At 41.3% G+C, this 21,626-nt stretch overlaps 1 protein-coding gene across 1 annotated transcript; it reads left to right on the forward strand.

Annotated features, from left to right (window-relative positions):
* Positions 1–17,269: 17,269 nt before the first annotated feature.
* LOC150027948 (uncharacterized) lies at positions 17,270–21,363 on the forward strand. Its single transcript, XM_090300967.1, has 5 exons — positions 17,270–17,745; positions 17,800–18,763; positions 19,126–19,233; positions 19,429–19,647; positions 21,214–21,363. The coding sequence occupies exons 1-5, from the start codon at positions 17,270–17,272 to the stop codon at positions 21,361–21,363; spliced, it is 1,917 nt and encodes a 638-aa protein (XP_090157093.1).
* The last annotated feature ends 263 nt before the right edge of the window (positions 21,364–21,626 follow it).

Below are 21,626 nucleotides of genomic sequence, written 5' to 3' on the forward strand. Positions count from 1 at the left end.
CCCACGCCTAAGGAGAGGCCTGCTACAGCAGCGCCGTATCGTCCTCGGGTGTCTGAAACGCCGAGTGTTTGAGAGGGGGTCGTTCCCTCCATGGTCTTTCCTTCCCATAGGTATCGGGGAACGCCCTGCCAGTGATTGGCTGGCGTTTTGGCGGTCCCGCCTCCCTCCACAGTCTTTCCTACCTGTGGGTCTCGGGGATGCGACGCCAGTAACTAACTTCGCCTTCTTCGACTTCGTCTCCCTCCACAGTCTTTCCTACCTGTGGGTATCGGGGAGGCAAACTTGCTGATATTTTGATGGGCGACGCCCGCGACGTCCCACGCTGGCGTCGTCCTTTATGTCATTCCAGGCGACGCCTCGGGCGTCTCATGCTAGCGTCGCCTTGGGCGTCGTCCCTACCTTGACATTGACTTTTGACCTTGGGCTTGGTCAACGCCTGGGGACAACGAAGAGCTCAAGGCCCTTCCCGTATCTTCCACGAGGCGCTTCTTGTATAGCTGATGGGACGTTCAGTCATTTGACTTGATCCATGTGGCGCTTCTTGTATGGCTGATGGGACATCCAGTCATTCGATTTGATCCTGACTCCTACTGTGCCCCTGATCCCCTTTCGACGGCGCATCGTACCATCGGCTATTCTGTTGACACGACGTGTTCTGAGTTTAACCAGGGATGCCAGGGCCACCCTTCCATCTGCTGCCACGTGGCTCGATCGTGCGGTGCATCCATTCGCGTCGTTTGGCGCTCTAACCGCTTTATTTAACTCTTCCAACTCTGAAACTATCCTCATCATTTTTGCACTCTTCATAACCTACTTACGTTCTCTTTTCTTGCACCCTTTTCTTTTTGCACCCTTTCTTTTCTCGCGAAGGGTTCTTCCAGCATTCGCTCCCATCGCTCGACTCTTGCATTTCCGGCGGGCCATACGCCTTTGACGATCCCAAATCTTGTTAAAGAATGTCCTCTCGTGCTGCCTCTCCCAGGGCACAACCTCTGGGTAACTCTCAGTAACGTACCCGGGAGAGTTCTCCTCACACCCTTCCAGAACTCGTTCACCGGGTGGAAAGGCCGGTTCTTCAAGATTTGCTGCACTAACCTTGTTCCCGACGCTCTGGATGGGTTTCCGCTGTACTGGGTGAGAGAGGCGAGGGCCATCAAAACCAAACCCTTCAAGAAGCTGGCTCCAAGTGATCAAATAGCTTGCCGGATTCTTGCTGAGGCGGGAGGTTTTGACTCTGCCACTTTGATCAGCCTGGAGTTCAACGCTGGGACTCTCGAAAAGTACACGCCGGTCCCCTCGGGCGTGAGGGTACGACGCTGGTGCGCTTCACTCACACCTCCCCCTCAGAAGCAATATGTTCTACCGCTCTACGCCGTAGCTAAGCGAAAGTCCTAGGGCGGTTGCGGATGATGGATTCTCCAAAAGGACCGGGGCATACGCCTTTTACGAACGCGTACACAATCATAGGCTCCTCTGTCGTACCAACCTTCACAACCTGGGCCCCGAAGCGATTGATATCCTCCTTCAGGGTCTCCCCTTGATACTGCTTCACTTCAAACAGATCGTAAGAGACCGGCAGCGGGGCCTTGTTTGCTAAGTACTATTCCCTGAACAATCGTGATAATTGGCGGAAAGATGTGATATGACCGTCCGGGAGACTGATGAACCAGTCCATAGCCATCCCAGTCAGGGTGCTCATAAAGAGCTTGCACTTGGCAGCGTCAGAACCGCCTACCAGGACCATCTGTGTGTGGAATGCGGCAAGGTGCGTCTCCGGGTCCTCCATCCCGGTGAACATCACCTTGGGCCCCGCGAACGTGTTCGGGATCACTGCATCTAGGATCTTCTGCGAGAAGGGAGTAGAAAACTCCCTTGGTGGGGAATGGTTCTCCATCTCGTCATGTCCATGCCGCCTCCGATCATTTCTCAGGCCCTGGCGCAACTCCTCATTTACACGGTGGAGCTCTTCATTTCGCTCATGCGAGGCATCGAGATTTGCCTGCATGCGTTCCTGTTCCAGTTTTGACTCCGCCATGTCCTGCTGCAGCCCCCTCATTATCTCCAGAACCTGCTGCATGGATAGCTCTGCTGGGGCTGCGCGTGCTGTACTTCGTCTGGTGGGGGCCATTGTCACTCCAACCTCCTCCAACGTTACTGCGACTTAGTAGGTTTCCTCGAACTTGTGATGGGACTGATGTTTTATATCGGCCCCACGGTGGGCGCCAAATGTTCCGTTCGGTTGACTAGGACGTCTTCATGCGCGACCTCAACCGTCAGCTAGGGACTCCTTCCCACTGGTCACCTGTGGATTCCTGCAAAAAAGAGGACAAAGAGGCGCCCTAGCGGCCGTTTGCACTCCGACGCTCAAGTCAGCCAGCAAGAAACACCAAAACTGTTCACCTACGTCTCTGAGCACCGTTTATGGCACTCTGAAGGTGGTAAAAAGAACTGTGTATTGTGTGTGTGTTTTTCTCCTCCTAGCAAAAATCTTTCCCTAGTCCCTTGTGCGTAACCTCAAGGCTCGAGCAAGCAACTAGAGAGTTTTTTTTGGGAAATTTGCCAAAAGTTCCAACCCTGTTTCCAACATTCTCCGCGCTATTTAAACTACCCAAGCATTTAAAGCGCCTTAAAGCGCCTTTAATTACAAATGTAACGCACTCAATCAGCGTACCTAATTAGAAAACGTAGCGCATTTAAGACGTTGAAACGCTTGGGAGCCATTATAGTACCTGGCCGCTCGAAACGGACACTGCATTGAATGACTTTAATTACCTGGCACCTGACTAAAGGGTGTTTCTATTCTGACATGGCTGTCGTACACATGGAGGGCCTCATAACGCCGTGACCCCATCTGGGGGCGTTTCTGCCCATCTGGGGATGTTTCTACGTGTGAGTCCTCCTGCTTGGGAGTGCTACTGCGCTAGGGGTGACTTTTTGGGTGCCAACTCATGCCCCCAATCATCTAGTCACTTACTTTGAGAGCGTATCTGCCTTCCTCTCGTACCCTGCACCCGGCTGCCCTGGGCGTGACCTTATTCTTGAGTCGTATCTGTCCCAAAGGCGTCTCTGGGGCGACAGGGGTACTTCACGAGTCAGGCTGCCCTACACTGGTACTATCACTATGGCCTTGAAGCCACCTTTTCCTTCTCTTTATCGCTGCCCCGGGCTATCGGGACCTGAGGCCTTCCCACGGCGTCGCTCCCTCCATGGTCTTTCCTACCCAGGGGTATCGGGGAACCACACTGTGATTGCCTTGCTTTAGCACTGTTTGATCTGGCGACGCCCTGGTTGGGCGACGCCTTCCCCTAGGCGACGCCTTGTCTTGGCGACGCCCTGGTTGACGACACTGGCACTTAGCGTCTCTTCACCTAGGCAACGCCTTGCATTGACTTTGACCCCTGATGTTGACTTTGACCTTGATTTAGTCAACACCCGGGTACGGGACGGTACAATTACAAAACTCAATCTACCCCAGATCCTAACTAAGACAGCTCAGCAACAGCAAGCACAACCAAGCCTTCAACATCCTTCAAAGGGTTTGGATTCTTCAAAGCTTGAACACCACTTGGTTCAACAGAAGCGTCACTAGTGTCTATAGATGAATCAACGACCATGTGGGAGGACTTGGAGTATGCAAGACTCCAAGCCCGTCTACTAAGAAACCGCAACGCTAGAATGGTTAAGAGCATGATGATTAATGACCAAGTGGTGACCATATACGTTGAAGAAGAACAACTCATAAGAATTGGAGGGCAGTGTTTGTGTCATTGGAATTATCTAGATACCTCTGACAGCGTTTCATCTTCAGAGACCTATGTGGAGGAGTCTGATATATTGGTGTTCAATGGTGAGGAGGAGGGCTTGAGTGGAGGGAAGGTCCGACGACCGGAGGAGAAGGTGGAGGAAGGAGCAGACTTGAGTGCGAATACGACAAAGGCTCCCCTATCTTGGGCAACTGCTACGAAAGGTGATTAAGGGCAGAATAAGCTACCCGGTTATACACTAAAGAGGACACCAAGGGTAAGAATCCAGCTCGTCATCGTCATTGGTACCTACAAATGGAGAAAGATTGATGTGATTCCACTAGCCACATAGAGAAAGGTTCTTGACCTTCTTAGGAATCAACTTGAGTTGGACAATAGTTAGGCACTTTTTCTTAGAATTGGATCATTGTTCTAAGTCAAGAACTCTCCAAAAACTAGCACCAATTCCAAACTCATATGGAAGTTCCAATTATAGTCAAATTGAACCGAACAAAATGGAACAAAAGATAAGCAAACTGAATTAGAAGTGCTGGAAATTAAAATGCACCGAACCAAAACAGAAAAGAATAAGAACAGCTGCTGGAAAATGAAAAATAACCAAACCAAAACTCAAGAACACAAGCTAAACATGAACAATTGAAAGAGTAGGAAGAAAGGAGAAGAGAAAAGCTTATGGAGATGGAAGAGAAGGTGAGTGATCACGCCACTAGAAGGATGGTTCCTCCTAGATGAGTGTGCTGCCGCCACTTGAGGACACCATGGATCCTTCAAGATAAGACTAGAGAATAAGGCTCAAAAGCTCTCCAATGCTCACTCAAAAATTGAGTATAGTTTCTTTTCTCTAATTTCAATTCTGAATTGTACAAGCTAAGCACCTCTATTTATAGCCTAGAGGTGCTGAAAAATAGGTGGGAAATTTCAAATAAACTCATTTGAAATTCCCACAAAAAACAAGTCACATGGGAGGTGTGACCTTTTTCTACTATGACACCTCCTAAAAACTACACCTACACCACTCTCCTAAGTCACATGGACAATGTGACTTTATTTTACATTTTCACACTCCTTTATTTAATAACCACACCTCCTAAAACTATACAAGAGTATTTCAAAGATTTGCCTTGCCCCTCATGGGATGGACTTGGGCTCTTTGGGCTTTGGCCTTCTTGGGCTTGGGCTTTGGGCTTGGGCCTCATCTTTTATTTTATGTCTTCTTTTAATTTTGAGAAGACTAGAAGGAAGAACTTCAAATGTGAAGGTGGATGTCCTCTTCCTCCATTAATAAAAGCCTCCTTTATTTGATTCTCATCATACTCCTCGAGTTGGAGAGAATTCGTCCACGAATTCTGAATCCCTGCATATAACAAAGTCAGTTTAGTTTTACAATTAAAAGTGGAAGAAAAATGTAAACATGACTTAGAATTTGTAATCAATGGGATTTCAGAAAAGGAGGTTCTATAAATCGACCAAGTTGGAAAAATTTGTTTGGGAATGATGTGATGTTTTGGAAAAAGAGGAGGTATGAAAAAATCATCCCTAACATTTTTTAACCAAGATGGTGTTGAAATAGGAACCTTGGGTAATGAAAAAGATAAGGAAGGAAAACACCTTGGAGGTGAAAGGAGAAGACCCATGTCAACTTGGCCTTCTTTGTCTTTTTCATTTTTACTTGTGGGAAGTGGGTGAGTTAGGTCTTGTTTTACCTTGTTTATCTTTAAGATTTGCTTTTGTGGACAATGAAGAGCGATGTGCCCAAAACCTAAACATTTAAAACATTTGATATTTGAAGTTTTGGTAGGTGACTTAGGAGTAGAAGGATTTGTAGTAGAAACTTTTTTTGGAAACATGGTTTGTTTGGAAAAAGTGGAAGGAGAAATTTGAGTAGAAATTTTGTTTGCATCCTTCCTAGAAGAGTTGTACAAATCATCATCATGAGTATTTTTGCAAGTTTTTTTCAAAAGATATGATTCTACCTTGATGGCTTTGTGAAACACTCTCTTTAAAGAAGAATATTCTTTTAATTCTACAAAGTCTCTAATATCTCTTCTCAAACCACGTACAAACCATTTAATCTTTGACTCTTCATTAGCATGCATATTCATTTTAGTCAAAGTTGTTTCAAAATCTTTAAAGTATTCATCTACCATCCTATGTCCTTGAGGAAGCCTTTGGAACTTCAACAAGTGTTCCTTCCTAGAAGGAGGAACAAACCTCGCGCGCATACACTCTTTCAAAGCATTCCAAGAAACCACGGGAGGTTTCTTGCGATATATAATGTCCATTACAATTTTATGCCACCATTCTTTGGCATAGCCCAAAAAGGATGAAGAAACTATCCTAAGTTTATCGTCATCTTGGACCTTATACACATGAAAATAATGGTCAACCTTAGTCTCCCAATCTAAATACACATTAGGATCACTATCACCATTAAAACTAGGGACTTTTTTACAAGCAATGTTGAACACTTGGTGATATCTTTGGTCACGGTTATAGCTCTCTTCATGAGAATGATGATGATGCCTCCTTCTTCTATGTTCTTCTTCACCAAGGACTGAAGCTTTGGAAGGAGAATGCTGTTTGTAAGATGCACCACTTGAATAGCCAGCCATTTTGCAAATAAAAAACAGCAAACACACAAAAACAGCAAACAAGTTAAGAAACAAAATTAGCAAAAACAGTGAGCTTGGCAATGAAATTGCCGAAGTGAATGGAGGCAGAAAAAAGAGGTCACTCTCAAAAAAATAATGTCCTTGCACCAATCTGATCTTGAGGCCTTGGAATCCTCAAATGAAAGATGTCAAAGCAAGCACACCAATCTCAAAGGCAACCACCACAAAACCAATGAAACAATAAAGACAAACAAGAAAAGGTATAAGCAAGGAAAGGTAATTGCAAAAGGAAAACTATGTGTAAGACAAACTCAAAGAGTAAGAATGAAAGAAAAGCAAGAAAATAAAGAACTCAATGAGAAAGTAGGCACACAAAAGAATACTTAAGGAAAAGCACTAGAGTAGATGAAGAAAACAAAAAAAATTAGCTACTGGAATTTTTATTTTTTTTTTTAAATGCAAACTGTGCTTGATATTCACCGATTTAACTGGAATGATGTAGAGCGAACTGGATTATGAAATTTAAACCACAGAAACTTCAAGATGTTAACTCAATAATGGCACTGGAATCAATTAAAAACAGTAAGCCAATTGAGAGAAATAAAGTTTTCAAAATCGCTGCCAGATTACCGTATTTTTTTCGGCAGACATGTACACTTGTTTTATTTTATTTATCATTTTTTGTGTACTTCGTATTTTTGAATGATTCTTTTTTCTATTATTTTCTAACACTTTGAATATCTCAAATCCAGAATTTCAGAATTTTCAAGTAAGTAAATCAATTGCAATAAGGAAAAACAGTAAGCACTTTTTTTCAGAAACAGAGGAATCCTAATAGGAATAAAAAAACAGGATGATGAACTAGCAAAGACATAATAGAAAATGATGTATTGGAACTTGTATAGGTCTAGAATACAAGTATGAACTCAATTCTAAAAAGAAAATGCACAAAGGATCAACATCAATTCAGAAAATAATAGACACTAAAGCAAGAAACAATCAAAACAAGAAAAGTACTACTAGAAGTAATGACAATTATGGAATAACATGACTAAGACAAAACTTGACATGATTACAAAATTAAAAGACACATCACAAATTTTAACAACAAGTGAAAGGAAGCTTAAGGTAAACTCTAGGAAGGATAATGCCATTCCAAAAGAGCAACCATACTCATAAGAAGAATGAGTGCCATAAACCTTTTCACAAGCACTTGGTGTAAAAGAAAAACAGCAAGAATACTCAAGTAAAATTCTAAAACAGAAACTTAAATTGCAAGAAATTAAAGAGCTCTTGAAATAAAGTGCACACAACTCAACAATTAAACAAGAATGAACCTAAGACTCATGATACCACATGATGTGATTCCACTAGCCACATAGAGAAAGGTTTTTGACCTTCTTAGGAATCAACTTGAGTTGGACAATAGTTAGGCACTTTTTCTTAGAATTGGATCATTGTTCTAAGTCAAGAACTCTCCAAAAACTAGCACCAATTCCAAACTCATATGGAAGTTCCAATTATAGTCAAATTGAACCGAACAAAATGGAACAAAAGATAAGCAAACTGAATTAGAAGTGCTGGAAATTAAAATGCACCGAACCAAAACAGAAAAGAATAAGAACAGCTGCTGGAAAATGAAAAATAACCAAACCAAAACTCAAGAACACAAGCTAAACATGAACAATTGAAAGAGTAGGAAGAAAGGAGAAGAGAAAAGCTTATGGAGATGGAAGAGAAGGTGAGTGATCACGCCACTAGAAGGATGGTTCCTCCTAGATGAGTGTGCTGCCGCCACTTGAGGACACCATGGATCCTTCAAGATAAGACTAGAGAATAAGGCTCAAAAGCTCTCCAATGCTCACTCAAAAATTGAGTATAGTTTCTTTTCTCTAATTTCAATTCTGAATTGTACAAGCTAAGCACCTTTATTTATAGCCTAGAGGTGCTGAAAAATAGGTGGGAAATTTCAAATAAACTCATTTGAAATTCCCACAAAAAACAAGTCACATGGGAGGTGTGACCTTTTTCTACTATGACACCTCCTAAAAACTACACCTACACCACTCTCCTAAGTCACATGGACAATGTGACTTTATTTTACATTTTCACACTCCTTTATTTAATAACCACACCTCCTAAAACTATACAAGAGTATTTCAAAGATTGGCTTTGCCCCTCATGGGATGGACTTGGGCTCTTTGGGCTTTGGCCTTCTTGGGCTTGGGCTTGGGCTTTGGGCTTGGGCCTCATCTTTTATTTTATGTCTTCTTTTAATTTTGAGAAGACTAGAAGGAAGAACTTCAAATGTGAAGGTGGATGTCCTCTTCCTCCATTAATAAAAGCCTCCTTTACATTAAAAGTGTCATGAACTCCATATTCAAGAGGTAGGTCCAATTTATATGCATTGTTATTGACTCGCTTGAGGACTTGAAAGGGTCCATCACCTCGGGGACTTAGTTTGGACTTCCTTTGAGTTGGAAATCTATCTTTGCAAAGTGAAGCCAAACTAAGTCTCCTTCCTCAAAAATTATTTCTTTCTTCCCTTTATTGTTGTATTTTGTGTACTTCTCATTTTGTTGTTGTATTTGGAGTTTAATCTTCTCAAGCATTTTCTTTACAAAGTCGGCTTTGATCACTCCTTCCTTATGCACAAAATCTTGTGGATTAGGAAGAGGTATCAAATCCATGGGTGTGAGAGGATTAAAACCATATACTACTTCAAAAGGAGAAGCATTAGTAGTCTTGTGAACTACTCGATTGTAAGCAAATTCAATGTGGGGAAGATACTCATCCCAAGATTTATGGTTTCCTTTCATGATAGCCCTAAGCATAGTCCCAAGAGATCGATTGACTACATCGGTTTGACCATCCGTTTGAGGATGACAAGAAGTTGAAAATTGTAGTCTTGTTCCAAGTTTGCCCCAAAGAGTTTTCCAAAAGTGGCTGATAAACTTGGGATCTCTATCGGATATTATACTCCTAGGGAGACCATGAAGTCTCACCACTTCTCTAAAGAAGAGTCTAGAAATATTTTGAGCATCATCTACCTTGTGGCATGGAATAAAATGAGACATTTTGCTAAAACGGTCCACTACCACAAAGATAGAGTCATGGCCTCTTGCAGTCCTAGGAAGTCCTAAAATGAAATCCATGCTAATGTCTTCCCAAGGAGCATTTGCAATCGGCAAAGGGGTGTAGAGTCCATGAGGCATTGTTCTAGACTTTGCTTTTAAACATGAGATGCATCTAGAACAATGTCTTTGGACATCTTTCCTCATGTGTGGCCAACAAAATTTTGCTTTCAAAAGGTCTAGAGTCTTATCACCTCCAAAATGGCCCATGAGTCCCCCCTCATGTGATTCTTTGACAAGGAGTTTCATATGTGTTCCTTGGGGAATGCAAAGTTTTCCCTATTTAAAAAGATATCCCTCGGACACAGTAACCTCCTTGCGCTCTATGTAGACATTGGGCATAGATGGATGAGAGTTCTTGATCTTCTTGGTAAAGCTCTCTTATGTGATCAAATCCAAGAATTTGGGCACCCAATTTTGAAAAGAGTGTGTGCCGCCTTGAAAGAGCATCGGCCACTATATTGGTGCTTCCTTTCTTTTATTTGATTACATAAGGAAATTGTTCAAGAAATTCCATCCATTTAGCATGTCTCTTGTTGAGCTTGTGTTGGCCCTTTAAATATTTTAAAGACTCGTGATCACTATGGATGACAAATTCTTTGGACACAAGGTAGTGTTCCCAAGTCTTTAGGGCTCTCACAAGAGCATAGAGTTCTTTGTCATAGGTGGGGTAGTTGAGGGTGACACCATGGAGTTTTTCACTAAAATAAGCAATGGGGTGTCCACCTTGCAACAATACCGAACCTATGCCTACCCCCGATGCATCACACTCTATCTCAAAAGTTTTGAAAAAATTTGGGAGAGATAAAATTGGTGCATTGGTGAGTTGAGCTTTTAGCCTTTGGAAGGCTTGCTCATGCTTTTCATTCCAACAAAATGCAACATCTTTTTTAACAAGCTCATTCAAAGGAGAAGCTAGACTAGAAAAATTAGGCACAAACCTTTTATAGAAGCTAGCTAACCCATGAAAACTTCTTACATCACTTACATTTTGTGGAGTAGGCCACTCGCGGATGGCTTTGATTTTCTCGGGATCTACATGCACCCCCTTTTTGTTTACTATGAAGCCTAAGAAAACTACACTATCTACACAAAAGGTACACTTATCCCTATTTGCAAAAAGGCTATTTTTCCTAAGCACTAGAAGAACTTCCCTAAGGTGACTTAGATGGTCTTCTAGGGTTTTACTATACACTAAGATATCATCAAAATAAACTACTACATATTTACCTATACAATCTCTCAAGGTGTGATTCATAAGCCTCATGAATGTACTTGGGCATTAGTAAGCCCAAAGGGCATCACCAACCACTCATATAATCCAAATTTGGTCTTAAAAGCGGTTTTCCACTCATCACCCTCCTTGATTCGAATTTGGTGATATCCACTTTTAAGGACAATTTTGGAGAATAGAGTTGACCCATGCAATTCATCAAGCATATCGTCAAGCCTTGGGATTGGATGCCTATACTTGATGGTGATGTTGTTGATTGCTCGACAATCACAACACATGCGCCATTTTCCATCCTTTTTGGGCACCAACAAGACAGGTACAACACAAGGGCTTAGGCTCTTTTGAACCCAACCCTTCTCCAACAAGTCTTGAACTTGTGATTCTATCTCCTTTGTTTCCTCGGGGTTGGTTCTATAAGCAGGCCTATTGGGTAGGCTTGCCCCCGGAATGAAGTCAATTTGATGTTCTATACCTCTAATGGGAGGAAGCCCAATGGGACCCTCATTAGAGAATAGATCTTCAAATTCACTTAAAAGGTTTTCTATTTGAGGAGGTAAGTTCATAAGTTCACTACTTGTGGCAGTGCATGTAAGTGCTCCTTTACAACTGATAAGGCTTGGTTGTTCAACAAGAAGCAAATTTTCAAAAACTTTTTCAAGAGGCTTTTCTTGTTGACCAACCTTGTGGGAAGGAACACTCTTCTTCCACGCCTTCCTATCCCTAAGGATTTTCTCTTTTTCTAGCGCTCTTTTTTTTTTTTTTTTCCTCATCCCTCTTTTGCTTCATTTGTATTTGGTCTTTTACCACTTGAGAATGTGGTAAAGGACTAAGTACAAACTTTTTATACTTGTGGGTGAAGGAAATCTCGTTAGTGAGACCATCATGCAAGGTTTTCTTATCAAATTGCCATGGTCTCCCTAATAAGATATGACAAGCTTCCATAGGTACTACATCACATAAAACCTTATCTTTGTAGTTCCCTATGGAAAACTTGATTTCCACTTGCTTGTCTACATGTAGTTCCCCATTTTCATTAAGCCATTGAAGTTTATAAGGTTTTGGGTGAGGAACTACTTGTAGCTTAAGCTTCTCCACCATCCTAGCACTACAACAATTGCAACTAGATCCACTATCCACAATGAGAGAGCATATGTTTTCTAAAACATTGCATGTTGTATGAAATATGTTCTCTCTTTGTGTTTCAATGGATGTGCTAGGGTGATTGTTGAGGGTTCTCCTAATCATAAGCAATTCTCCCTCTAGTGGAGCTACTCTCTCATCCTCTCCCCCTTCCTCTCTCTCACTAGGCTCATCCTCGCCACTAGTGTACTCATCTACACCTTTAAGAAACAAAGTCCTTTGGTTTGGACATTGTGCTTGCACATGCCCTCTACCATAGCACTTGAAACACTTAACATCTCTAGCTCAGATGGGTCGGGTGGAGGTTTATTTGGTGAAAGGTTTGGTAGGTTCTTTTGGTTTTTCTTTGGATGTACTACCCTCCCTTCTAAACTCTTTCTTGGGATAAAAGTTAGAGTAAGGGCTCACCTTTTGACTTGACGTTTTGCGTAAGTTTTGTTGCTCAACTTTAATGCAAAGTTGAACCAAGTCATTCAAGTCTTGGTAAGGTAAGAGCTCAACTCTATCTCTTATCTCAAGTGATAGGCCACTAAGGAACCTAGCTATTGTGGTTTCCTCCTCTTCTCTAATGGATGCTCTCATCATGTAGAGCTCCATTTTTTGTCTATACTCTTCCACACTCATGTTTTTTTGTTGGAGTCTTTGGAGCTTGTCCATCAACTCCCTATGGTAGTAGGAAGGTATGTGTCGGCGTCTTAGGGCTCCCCTAAGGTCATTCCAATATGTAATGGGAGGTTCCCTATGAAGACGCCTTTCTCTTTCGAGAGAGGTCCACCAATACATGACGTTCCCTTGGAAGCTAAGGGTGACTAAGGGTACCTTACGTTCTTCACTCACCCTATGGCAAGCGAAGAGTTGTTCTACCTTCATCTCCCAATCTAGGCAGATTTCTACGTTTTCCTTACCATGAAAGTGAGGTAGGTCTACTCTAGTTTCCCTTGGCACCTCTTGCTCCCTTTGCCTATTTCTTCTAGGGGGTGGTTGGTAATAGTCATTAATTCTAAGGCTCCCCTCCCCTAGAGACTTATTACTCCTAGATGCATGAGTATGAGTTTTTTTTTTTATTTTTGTGATTTTTGTGATTTCTCTTCTTGAGCTTTAGCCAACTCATTAATTTTGTTCTCATTCTCCAATTTTCTAAAAGAAATTAATTGTACCGCTTGTGATACTTCTTTCAAAAGAGTTTTCAAAGATTTTACTTCACTTTCAATAGACTTTGGAGAGTGAGGAGAAGAAGACATGGCTAAAACTTTGTGTATATAGGTGTTTTACCTTGAGAAAGTTTAGGAAATTTAAAGAAGGTAGTTTTCCAGGTAAGGGAGGTGAGTCACAAAGGACTACTTAAGTACCAAGCCTTTTCCTTGCCAAAAACTATCCCCCAATGTCTTTACACAAAACTTTCTCTTAGTAAAGCACTTAGAACACAAGTAAGTTGAGAAAACAAATGCAAGAAAAACAAAGTATGCTACTATTTAACAAAGCTAGACGGTTTTATCAAAGCTTAAATCAACCACACATACAAAACGTTACTAATTAAGCAATATAGAAACAACTAAAACAATTAACAATTGCTAATTAAAGAGTTCTATACTAGTCGGCCCTAGGTGAGGCTTCTTGGACACTTGGAGCCCTTGAAGACACACTCACCGTCTAATGCGTAATTAAGAGGTAATTAACACAAATCAAGTTGCAAGGAAATTAAGAAAAACTCCCTTTGTTGATCCTCTTTTTGCTAAATGCACTTCCTTGTTGTCTTTGCTTGTTGGCCCTCCAAATGTTTGTAGTGTTTTTTCAAGAAAGCTTGTTTCGGCCTTGGCTTTGTTTCCCCTTAGAATGAAGGTTTTAATTCTCCAATTCCAGCACCTATCAAAAGACTAGACCCTACCCAAGTCAAGTTTCCATTCAATTAAGCACAGGAGAAATAAATTCCAGCACAAAATTAGAGGTCAAAGAACAAAAGCAAGAAACAATTTAATTGAATAAAACAGTACCACCAAAAGGAGTTAGATTATGACAACTAGAAAGAGGTCCAAGAAATATTAAGCAAGAAAATAAAAGGTACCAAAATAAAGGTAGGCACACAAAAGAATCCTAAGAATGGCACTAGAATTAGATGACCAAATAAAAAAACAGCACCACTGGAAAATGTTGTGGGCCAGAAACGTGTTTTTCCCCAATTTATGCTGAGCTGTGTTTTTAAGATATGATTCTGAAATTTGATATGCAAGATGTTCAAGATCGTAGCTAAAATCTGGCTTTGGAATCACTCAAAACGCATGCACCAATTTTTTTTAATAAATTTTTCAATTTTGGTGTTCAGTTACGCCGGCTGTAGCGACTCAGATTTGTACACTGATTTTAAAAGATTTATCATTTTTTTCTGTTGATTCTTTTGGACTAATTTTTTTTTTCCTTTCTATAACACTTCAAACTTGCAAATTCCAGAGAATCAAAATTTTCCTATGAGTGAAAATATTTTTCTGGAACAAAACAGCCAGCACAGAAAATTTGAAACAGGGAATTCTGGAAACTGGAAACAAAAACAGCAAGATACCAAAATTTAAACACAATGGAATTTGTGAAATAGAATTTGTGTAGGATCTAAACACAAATAGAACTCAAACTAAAATTAAAAAGGCACCAAAAGATCAAAGAACAACAGAGTCAAAGCAATTAAAGATACCCAAAATCAAGAAACAATCAAGCCAAATAAAAGGACTACTAAGAATTGTTGACAATGTGGATGAACATGACTTGACAAAACATATATGGATTCAGAAATTAAAGACTCAAAAGCATAATATGAACCAAATTAAAAGCAATAAAGACTCAAAAGCCTAAAAGAAAACAGCAACTCAAAGGTGTATGGAATCCTATCACAATTTGCACAAGAAATTGTTCAAGATCAATTGAACAAAAGTGCTTCGGTTGGATCTTCCACAAAGCACACCAAAACAAATTAAAATGCAAAAAACAGCAAGACAATTATGGAAAAAAGATGAAAAACATGAAAATAAAGAAGAACTAGAAATGAAAAGACCAAAAGCAACTCATCTTGAAGAACCCAAGCTCATGATACCAAATGATGGCAAATTTCATGAAGGTCTTCTTGAATCATGTAAGAAAATGGTGCGGAAGCTATGGAGGTGTGTGTGCAAGATCCTCCTAAGAGTGATATTGATCTTGAAGGTGCATGATAGGTATGAACATAGGGAGGTTCGGCCAGCCCAAGGAAAGGTGAAGGATGTGAAGTTTAGAGCCTAGAGTTCTAGGGAGAAGCAAAGCTTGGCACAAAATGGCAGCATAACTTTACTCACAATAAACTTCCAAATACAAGGTGTAGGCCTTCCTATTTATAAGCTACATGGCCGTGGAAATTAAGCTAATAGCTAATGAAATGAAAGCCAAATGAAATGCAAATCACCAAGCACATGGCACATGTGCTCATGGCCGGCCAAAACCAAGAGTTTCTAGAAAGTTCACTCAATTATGCTTTCTACACTACTCTAATTACTAAGCACCCCTAATGGGCCTCCATGTAACATGTACAAGGCTTTCTCTCTTCCATCCGTGGCTTCATTCAATTGGGCATGAATGTGCTTAGCCATTGATCTTGTAATTGGGCCTAGGCGGTCTAGGTCTCCCCCTAGACGCTCCATGTGTAGCCTCCCCTCTTCACGTCCTAGACGCTCCTTCCTTGAGTCTAGACGCTCATCATGGTCTAGCTTTAGGTCTTGGCTTTCATGGTGGGATGTGCTTGGCCCTCCTCCATCATAACCTGTGGGTTGTTGGAAAACGGTTTGGGTTAGCCTGTCGTGGGGAGGAAGATGAGGTGGTTCAAGAATTCATCTCTATGGAAGACAGAGATCTGGAAGTGATGAATAATACAGAGTTGGGTAGACAGAGAAGTTTAGATGCTGATTTTTAACTTGAATATTAGAGGTTTGGGGGAGGAACAAAAGTACGTTATCTGAGGAGGTGTATATCGATAGAGGGAGTGGAATTCATGTGCTTACAGGAAACAAAGACTACAAAAGTAACAAATGCTAGGTGTTTCTCTATTTGGGGGGATAACAATATTGGTTGGATCCATAATGGAGGGGAGAACGGTAGTGGAAGTCTACTCTCTCTGTGGCACAAAGATGCGTTTAAATATGAGAGCCACTCTGATGGCATTTTCATGAAGGTCTTCTTGAATCATGTAAGAAAATGGTGCGGAAGCTATGAAGGTGTGTGTGCAAGATCCTCCTAAGAGTGATGTTGATCTTGAAGGTGCATGATAGGTATGAACATAGGGAGGTTCGGCCAGCCCAAGGAAAGGTGAAGGATGTGAAGTTTAGAGCCTAGAGTTCTAGGGAGAAGCAAAGCTTGGCACAAAATGGCAGCATAACTTTACTCACAATAAACTTGCCAATACAAGGTGTAGGCTCCTCTTTTTATAGGCTAAAGAGGACCAGATTTGATGACCTAAATGCTACACAAATGTAAGCCAAATAAAATGGAAAATGTGAAGCACATGGGTGCACATGGTCCTTTATTAGTAAAGGCTTCTAGAAGCCTTTAGCTAATCAAGGTTAATGCTTCCTTAATTCTAATGTGCAGAAAAATAAACATTTGTCCACATGGCTATGCTATTTACACCCCAATTAAAGCTAAACTACACTTGTTGGGCCTTCACGGAATATGTGCTACTAGGCTTTTTCCCATTCATAGGTTGATCCAAGTGTTTTTGTTCTGGGCGCTCTTGGCTTGGTCTTAGACGCTCCTAGCTTGATCTTAGACGCTCCTAGCTTGATCTTAGACGCTCCTAGCTTGATCTTTAGACACTCCTAGCTTGGTCTTAGATGCTTGGCTTGGGTCTAGACGCTCTTGGCTTGGGGTCTAGACGCTCTTGACTTGGCTTTTGCCTTTCATGGAAGGTTGTGCTTGGCCCTCTTCCATCACACTCAATGGGGAAAGGTTACATAGCTATTGTGGGACTACATGGGAAATCATCCCAAAGGTGTTATGTGGTTAATGTGTATGCAGCATGTACTCTAAAAGAAAAGAAAATTCTCTGGGAGGAACTATCCAAATGTAAAGAAAATTCATAGATTGGGATGTGGTGCTTTTGTGGAGATTTTAATGCTATAAGAGGACGAGTTGAAAGACAAGGGGCAGATAGGGGTGACTTTACAAGAGAGATGAAGGAGTTCAATGGGTTTATAGAGACAAACTTGCTTTTGGATCTGCCCATTTGTTGGGAAAAAATTTACTTGGTTCAAATCAAATGGAACGGCAAAGAGTAGGATTGATAGAGCTCTTGTAACAGAGGAGTGGTTGCAGTGCTGGCCGACTTGTAAGCAATATGTCCAACGGAGGGAAGTCTCAGACCATTGTGCTTTGATGATTAAATGTCTGGACAAGGATTGGGGCCCCAAACCTTTTAGGTCGATTCATGCATGGCTATCGGAAAAAGGCTTTGTTGGAATGGTGGAGGAAAGGTGGAAGTCATATATATCCGAAGGAGGTGCAATAAAAGGGCTTAAGGAAAAGCTCAAACTTCTGAAGGCGGATCTAAAAGTATGGAATAGGGACGTCTTTGGGAATCTGAATTTGATTAAGAGTTCTATAGTGCAGGAAATTGAGAACTTTGATTGTCAAGAATGTAATGGTCAAGCGGGGGAAAGTCAGAGGCATGCTAGAACAGATCTGATTAGGAGGCTTTGGGAGACAGATAATAAGCTTGAGTCACTTATCTGTCAAAAGGCTAGGACTAATTGGTTTAGATATGGTGACTGTTGCTCTAGCTTTTTCCACTCAACTCTTAGGTGGAGGAGATTAAGGAATGAAGTGAAGGGGGTAGAGGTTGGGGGTGTCTGGTGTGAGGAGCCTAGTATTGTATGAAGTGAAGCCAAAAAGCTTTTCGAAACTAGGTTTAAAGCAACAAAGGATTTTGGGGTTAGACTTGATGCGGTCGAGTTTAAAACCCTTGCTACAGAAGACAACTTGCGAATGATAGAGGTTTTCTCTAAGGAAGAAGTAAAGGAGGCGGTGTGGCAATGCGAAGGTTCAAAGAGTCCAGGCCTGGATGGATTCAATTTTAATTTCATTAAGAAGAGCTGGAAGTACTTAAAGATAGATTTTGTAGCAGCATTAGAGGAATTCCATAAAACAGGCTGTATTCCCAAGGGGTTCAATGCTTCATTCATAGCACTTGTTCCCAACGTTAAGGATCCCTGCAAGCTTGATCAGTTTAGACCCATCTCTCTAGTGGGTGCCATATATAAAGTTATTGCTAAAGTACTAGCAGGAAGGTTAAAGAAAGTTTTACCGACAATAGTATATGAGAGTCAGTCTGCATTTATAAAGGATAGTGGTCTCACGGATAGTGTGCTCCTGGAAAACGAGGTGATTGAGGACCTTATAAGGAAGGGGAGAAGCGGATTGTGCTTGAAGGTAGATTTTGAAAAAGCGTATGATTCGGTAAGATGGGAGTACATGTACGATATGCTTGATATGATGGGTTTTCATAATACTTGGATTAAGTGGATCAGAGGATGTATGGAGTCAGCCACAGTGTCTGTTCTAGTCAATGGGAGCCGAACAGAAGAATTCAGACCGACAAGAGGATTGAGACATGGAGATCCCTTAGCACAGTTTCTCTTTACAGTAGTGGCAGAAGGCCTTTCTGGACTAGTTAGGCAGGCGATAAAAATCAACCTTTTGTCGGGAGTAAAGATTGGAAGTAAAGAGGTAGATGTGAGCTTCTTGCAGTATGCGGATGACACCCTTTTCTTTTGTGAAGATTCCTGGAGCAATGTGGTGAGTATGAAGGCAATTCTTAGGGGTTTTGAGATAGCATCTGGGCTGAAAATCAACTTTCACAAATCAAGTCTAGTAGGTATAAATGTTGAGAATACTAATCTTAGATGCTACTCAAAACTTTTAAATTGTGGCCTGGTGGGATATCCGTTTAAGTATTTGGGACTAGAAGTAGGAGGAAACCCAAGGAAAAAAACGTTTTGGAAAAATTGAAAGCCAGACTAAGTGTGTGGAAGGGGAGGTTTTTGTTCTTGGCAGGAAGGACTTGTGTAATTAAGTTCGTGCTCACCGCAATACCTCTCTTCTATCTGTCTGTATATAAAGCACCAAAATCGGTTTACAAAAGCATAATTAGCATTCAGAGAAAATTTCTTTGGGGGTGGGGAAAGGAGAAAAGGCCGATTTCATGGGTAAGTTGGGGAGATGTGTGCAAACAGAAAGAAGAGGGCGGTTTGGGAATCAAGGACATTAGAAAGTTGAACTATGCCCTTGTAGCAAAATGGAGATGGCGGCTTATCTCGCAAGAGAAAGGGAAGTGGAATGAGGTATTACTCTCAAAATATGGTTTGTAGCTAGATGACACACGTATTCAGTGAAATACCAATCATGGTGGTGGAGAGATATAAAAAAGATCTGTAGGGAGGGTGAAGGAGAAGGTTGGTTCCAAGAAGAGTTACGATGGAAATTAGGAAGGGGAGATAAGATCAGTTGGTAATACAAGTCTAAAAACATGTTTCCAGAGGCTGTATACCTTAACGGCAAATCAAGAGCAAAAAGTCGAAGAAGCTGGAGAGTGGGAGGGTTTTGAATGGCAATGGAGGTTACAATGGAGGATGGAGAGATTTGAGTGGGAATCTGAGATGGAAAGAAGTCTTCTTGAAAGAGTGTCAATGACTTTTGTGAAGAGATACGTAAATGACACCCAAGTGTGGGGAGAGGAGGAACTAGAGATGTACACGGTGAGTTCAGCGCACACATGCCTAATCAAGCAATTAAGAGGTGATATGATTTCATAAAAAAATTGCCGCAAACAAAAGTATTTATTCAACTCACAATCAACAATTTCATGCCCATGGCTCTGATACCACATGATATAATTTCATTTGAACCTTTGATTATTTTGGGATGAGTTGACAATGGTTTCATAGCATTCAAGATACTTTCAAGAATAGGATCAAGTTCTAAAGGCAATTGAAAGGAGTTTCTAAACAACAAGACAAAGGTTCATGATCAAAATGCAAGATTTATGACTTGTCATGCAAGAAATGAACATAGAATGAATGGGTAACTTCTAAAACAGCAAGTAAAACCCAAGGACAGTTCAAGAACCACTCAACAGCACAAAACAGTATCAAGAACAGAAAATACTGCAGCATGCAACAAGATCACCGATTGGAATGAACTAGACGACAAAAATCCATGTAAAAGAACTTGAAACAACAAGGTTAGCACATGTAATTGGAAATCACTATGTAGCGAACCAAGAACAGCAAGAACACAGCAGAACTGCACTAGAAATAGGAAGAATAGCGTGCAAAGAATGATAGAAGAACATCCAAGCACAAGATGCAGTGAAAGGAAGAATAGGAGCCAACCAAGAACACAAAACGGAAGAAAAAAAAAGATGGCAAGAAAGACTTATGTGGTTGTTGATCAAGGGATGATCTTCACGCCACTTGGAGGGTGGTTGCTTCCAAGATGAGTGGTGGTGCCGCCACTTGAGAGTCCCAAGAGCTCACAAGATGAGACTTCAAAGAGAAGAAGAGACAAGGCTCACAACTTTCTCTAAATTTCACTATAGTTTCATTTCTCTCAATTTCAATCTTATTTTACAATAAGGTAAGGCTCTCCTTTTATAGGATGGGAGATGACTGACCCTCTAGGTAAGGAAGGAAGGAAAGGCTCCTTCAAGTTCCTTCTATGAACAAAAGGTACCTAACTAGGCCAAAAGGTGACCTTCCTAGCCATTTCTAAGTAACTAGTGACTAAAAGTGCCTTTACATGCATAGTTTCTTTTGTTTTCTTTTTAGGCACTTCCCTAAGGCCATCCTATCCTATTTACAAGAGATACTACAAAGAGAGACTTCATTTGGTAATCTCTTCCCAAAGATCTAGCCATGCTCCTAGTGATTCTTTGATTGGAGTGGGCTTGGGCTTGGGCTTCTCCATCTTCTTCTTGGTCTTGAATGTTGGCCTCCTTTTCATCTTGATTTGCATCAAGAGGGACTCAACAAGTTATTTTTGATCTCCTTTGGAAAGCCACAACATTTCCAAATGTGCTAATAACAGCGTGTAGAGTTCTTATAGACAGAATTCCAACACGGGAGGCCCTTGTTAGAAGAGGTGTGCAGATGGAATCCACAATTTGTGTTCTGTGTCGGACTAAGGAGGAGTCATCACAGCATTTGCTCATAGAATGCGTGTATGCACAGCGTGTCTAGTCCCATTGCCAAAAATGGTTGGGAATTGTGTTAGTGCAAAATAATGAGATTAAATATCATTTTGAGAGTTTTCTCTGTACTCAGGCCAGTGAAAAGCAAAACTTGGTTTGGAAAGGTATTTGGGCAGCTGCTATAAGATGTATCTGGGACCAGAGAAATTCCATTTTGTTCAATCAAGGAGTTGTGGATGTAGAGGAAATGATCCAGATGGCACAACTAAAATCTTGGTCCTAGCTCAAACATAGGACCAAGTCTTTTAATTACTCTTTTGCAGATTGGATCATTAACCCGGTTATCTGCATAAAGAGTGTCAAATAATATGGTCTGCCTGTCAGAGGGATCAAGGGGTTAGGTAAAGGCTGACAGGGATTAGGGCAATAGCTAGGGGTGTTTCAAAGGGCAGGCATCAGAGAGAAGCAGAACTGGAAGGCGGTGCTTATATCTAAATGCTGGTAAGGCCTAAGCTGATGTAGGAAGGTATAATTGGTAGCTGGGCG

The sequence above is a fragment of the Phaseolus vulgaris genome, chromosome 4 (genome assembly GCF_051622355.1).
Source record: "Phaseolus vulgaris cultivar YP4 chromosome 4, ASM5162235v1, whole genome shotgun sequence".
NCBI lineage: Eukaryota > Viridiplantae > Streptophyta > Magnoliopsida > Fabales > Fabaceae > Phaseolus > Phaseolus vulgaris.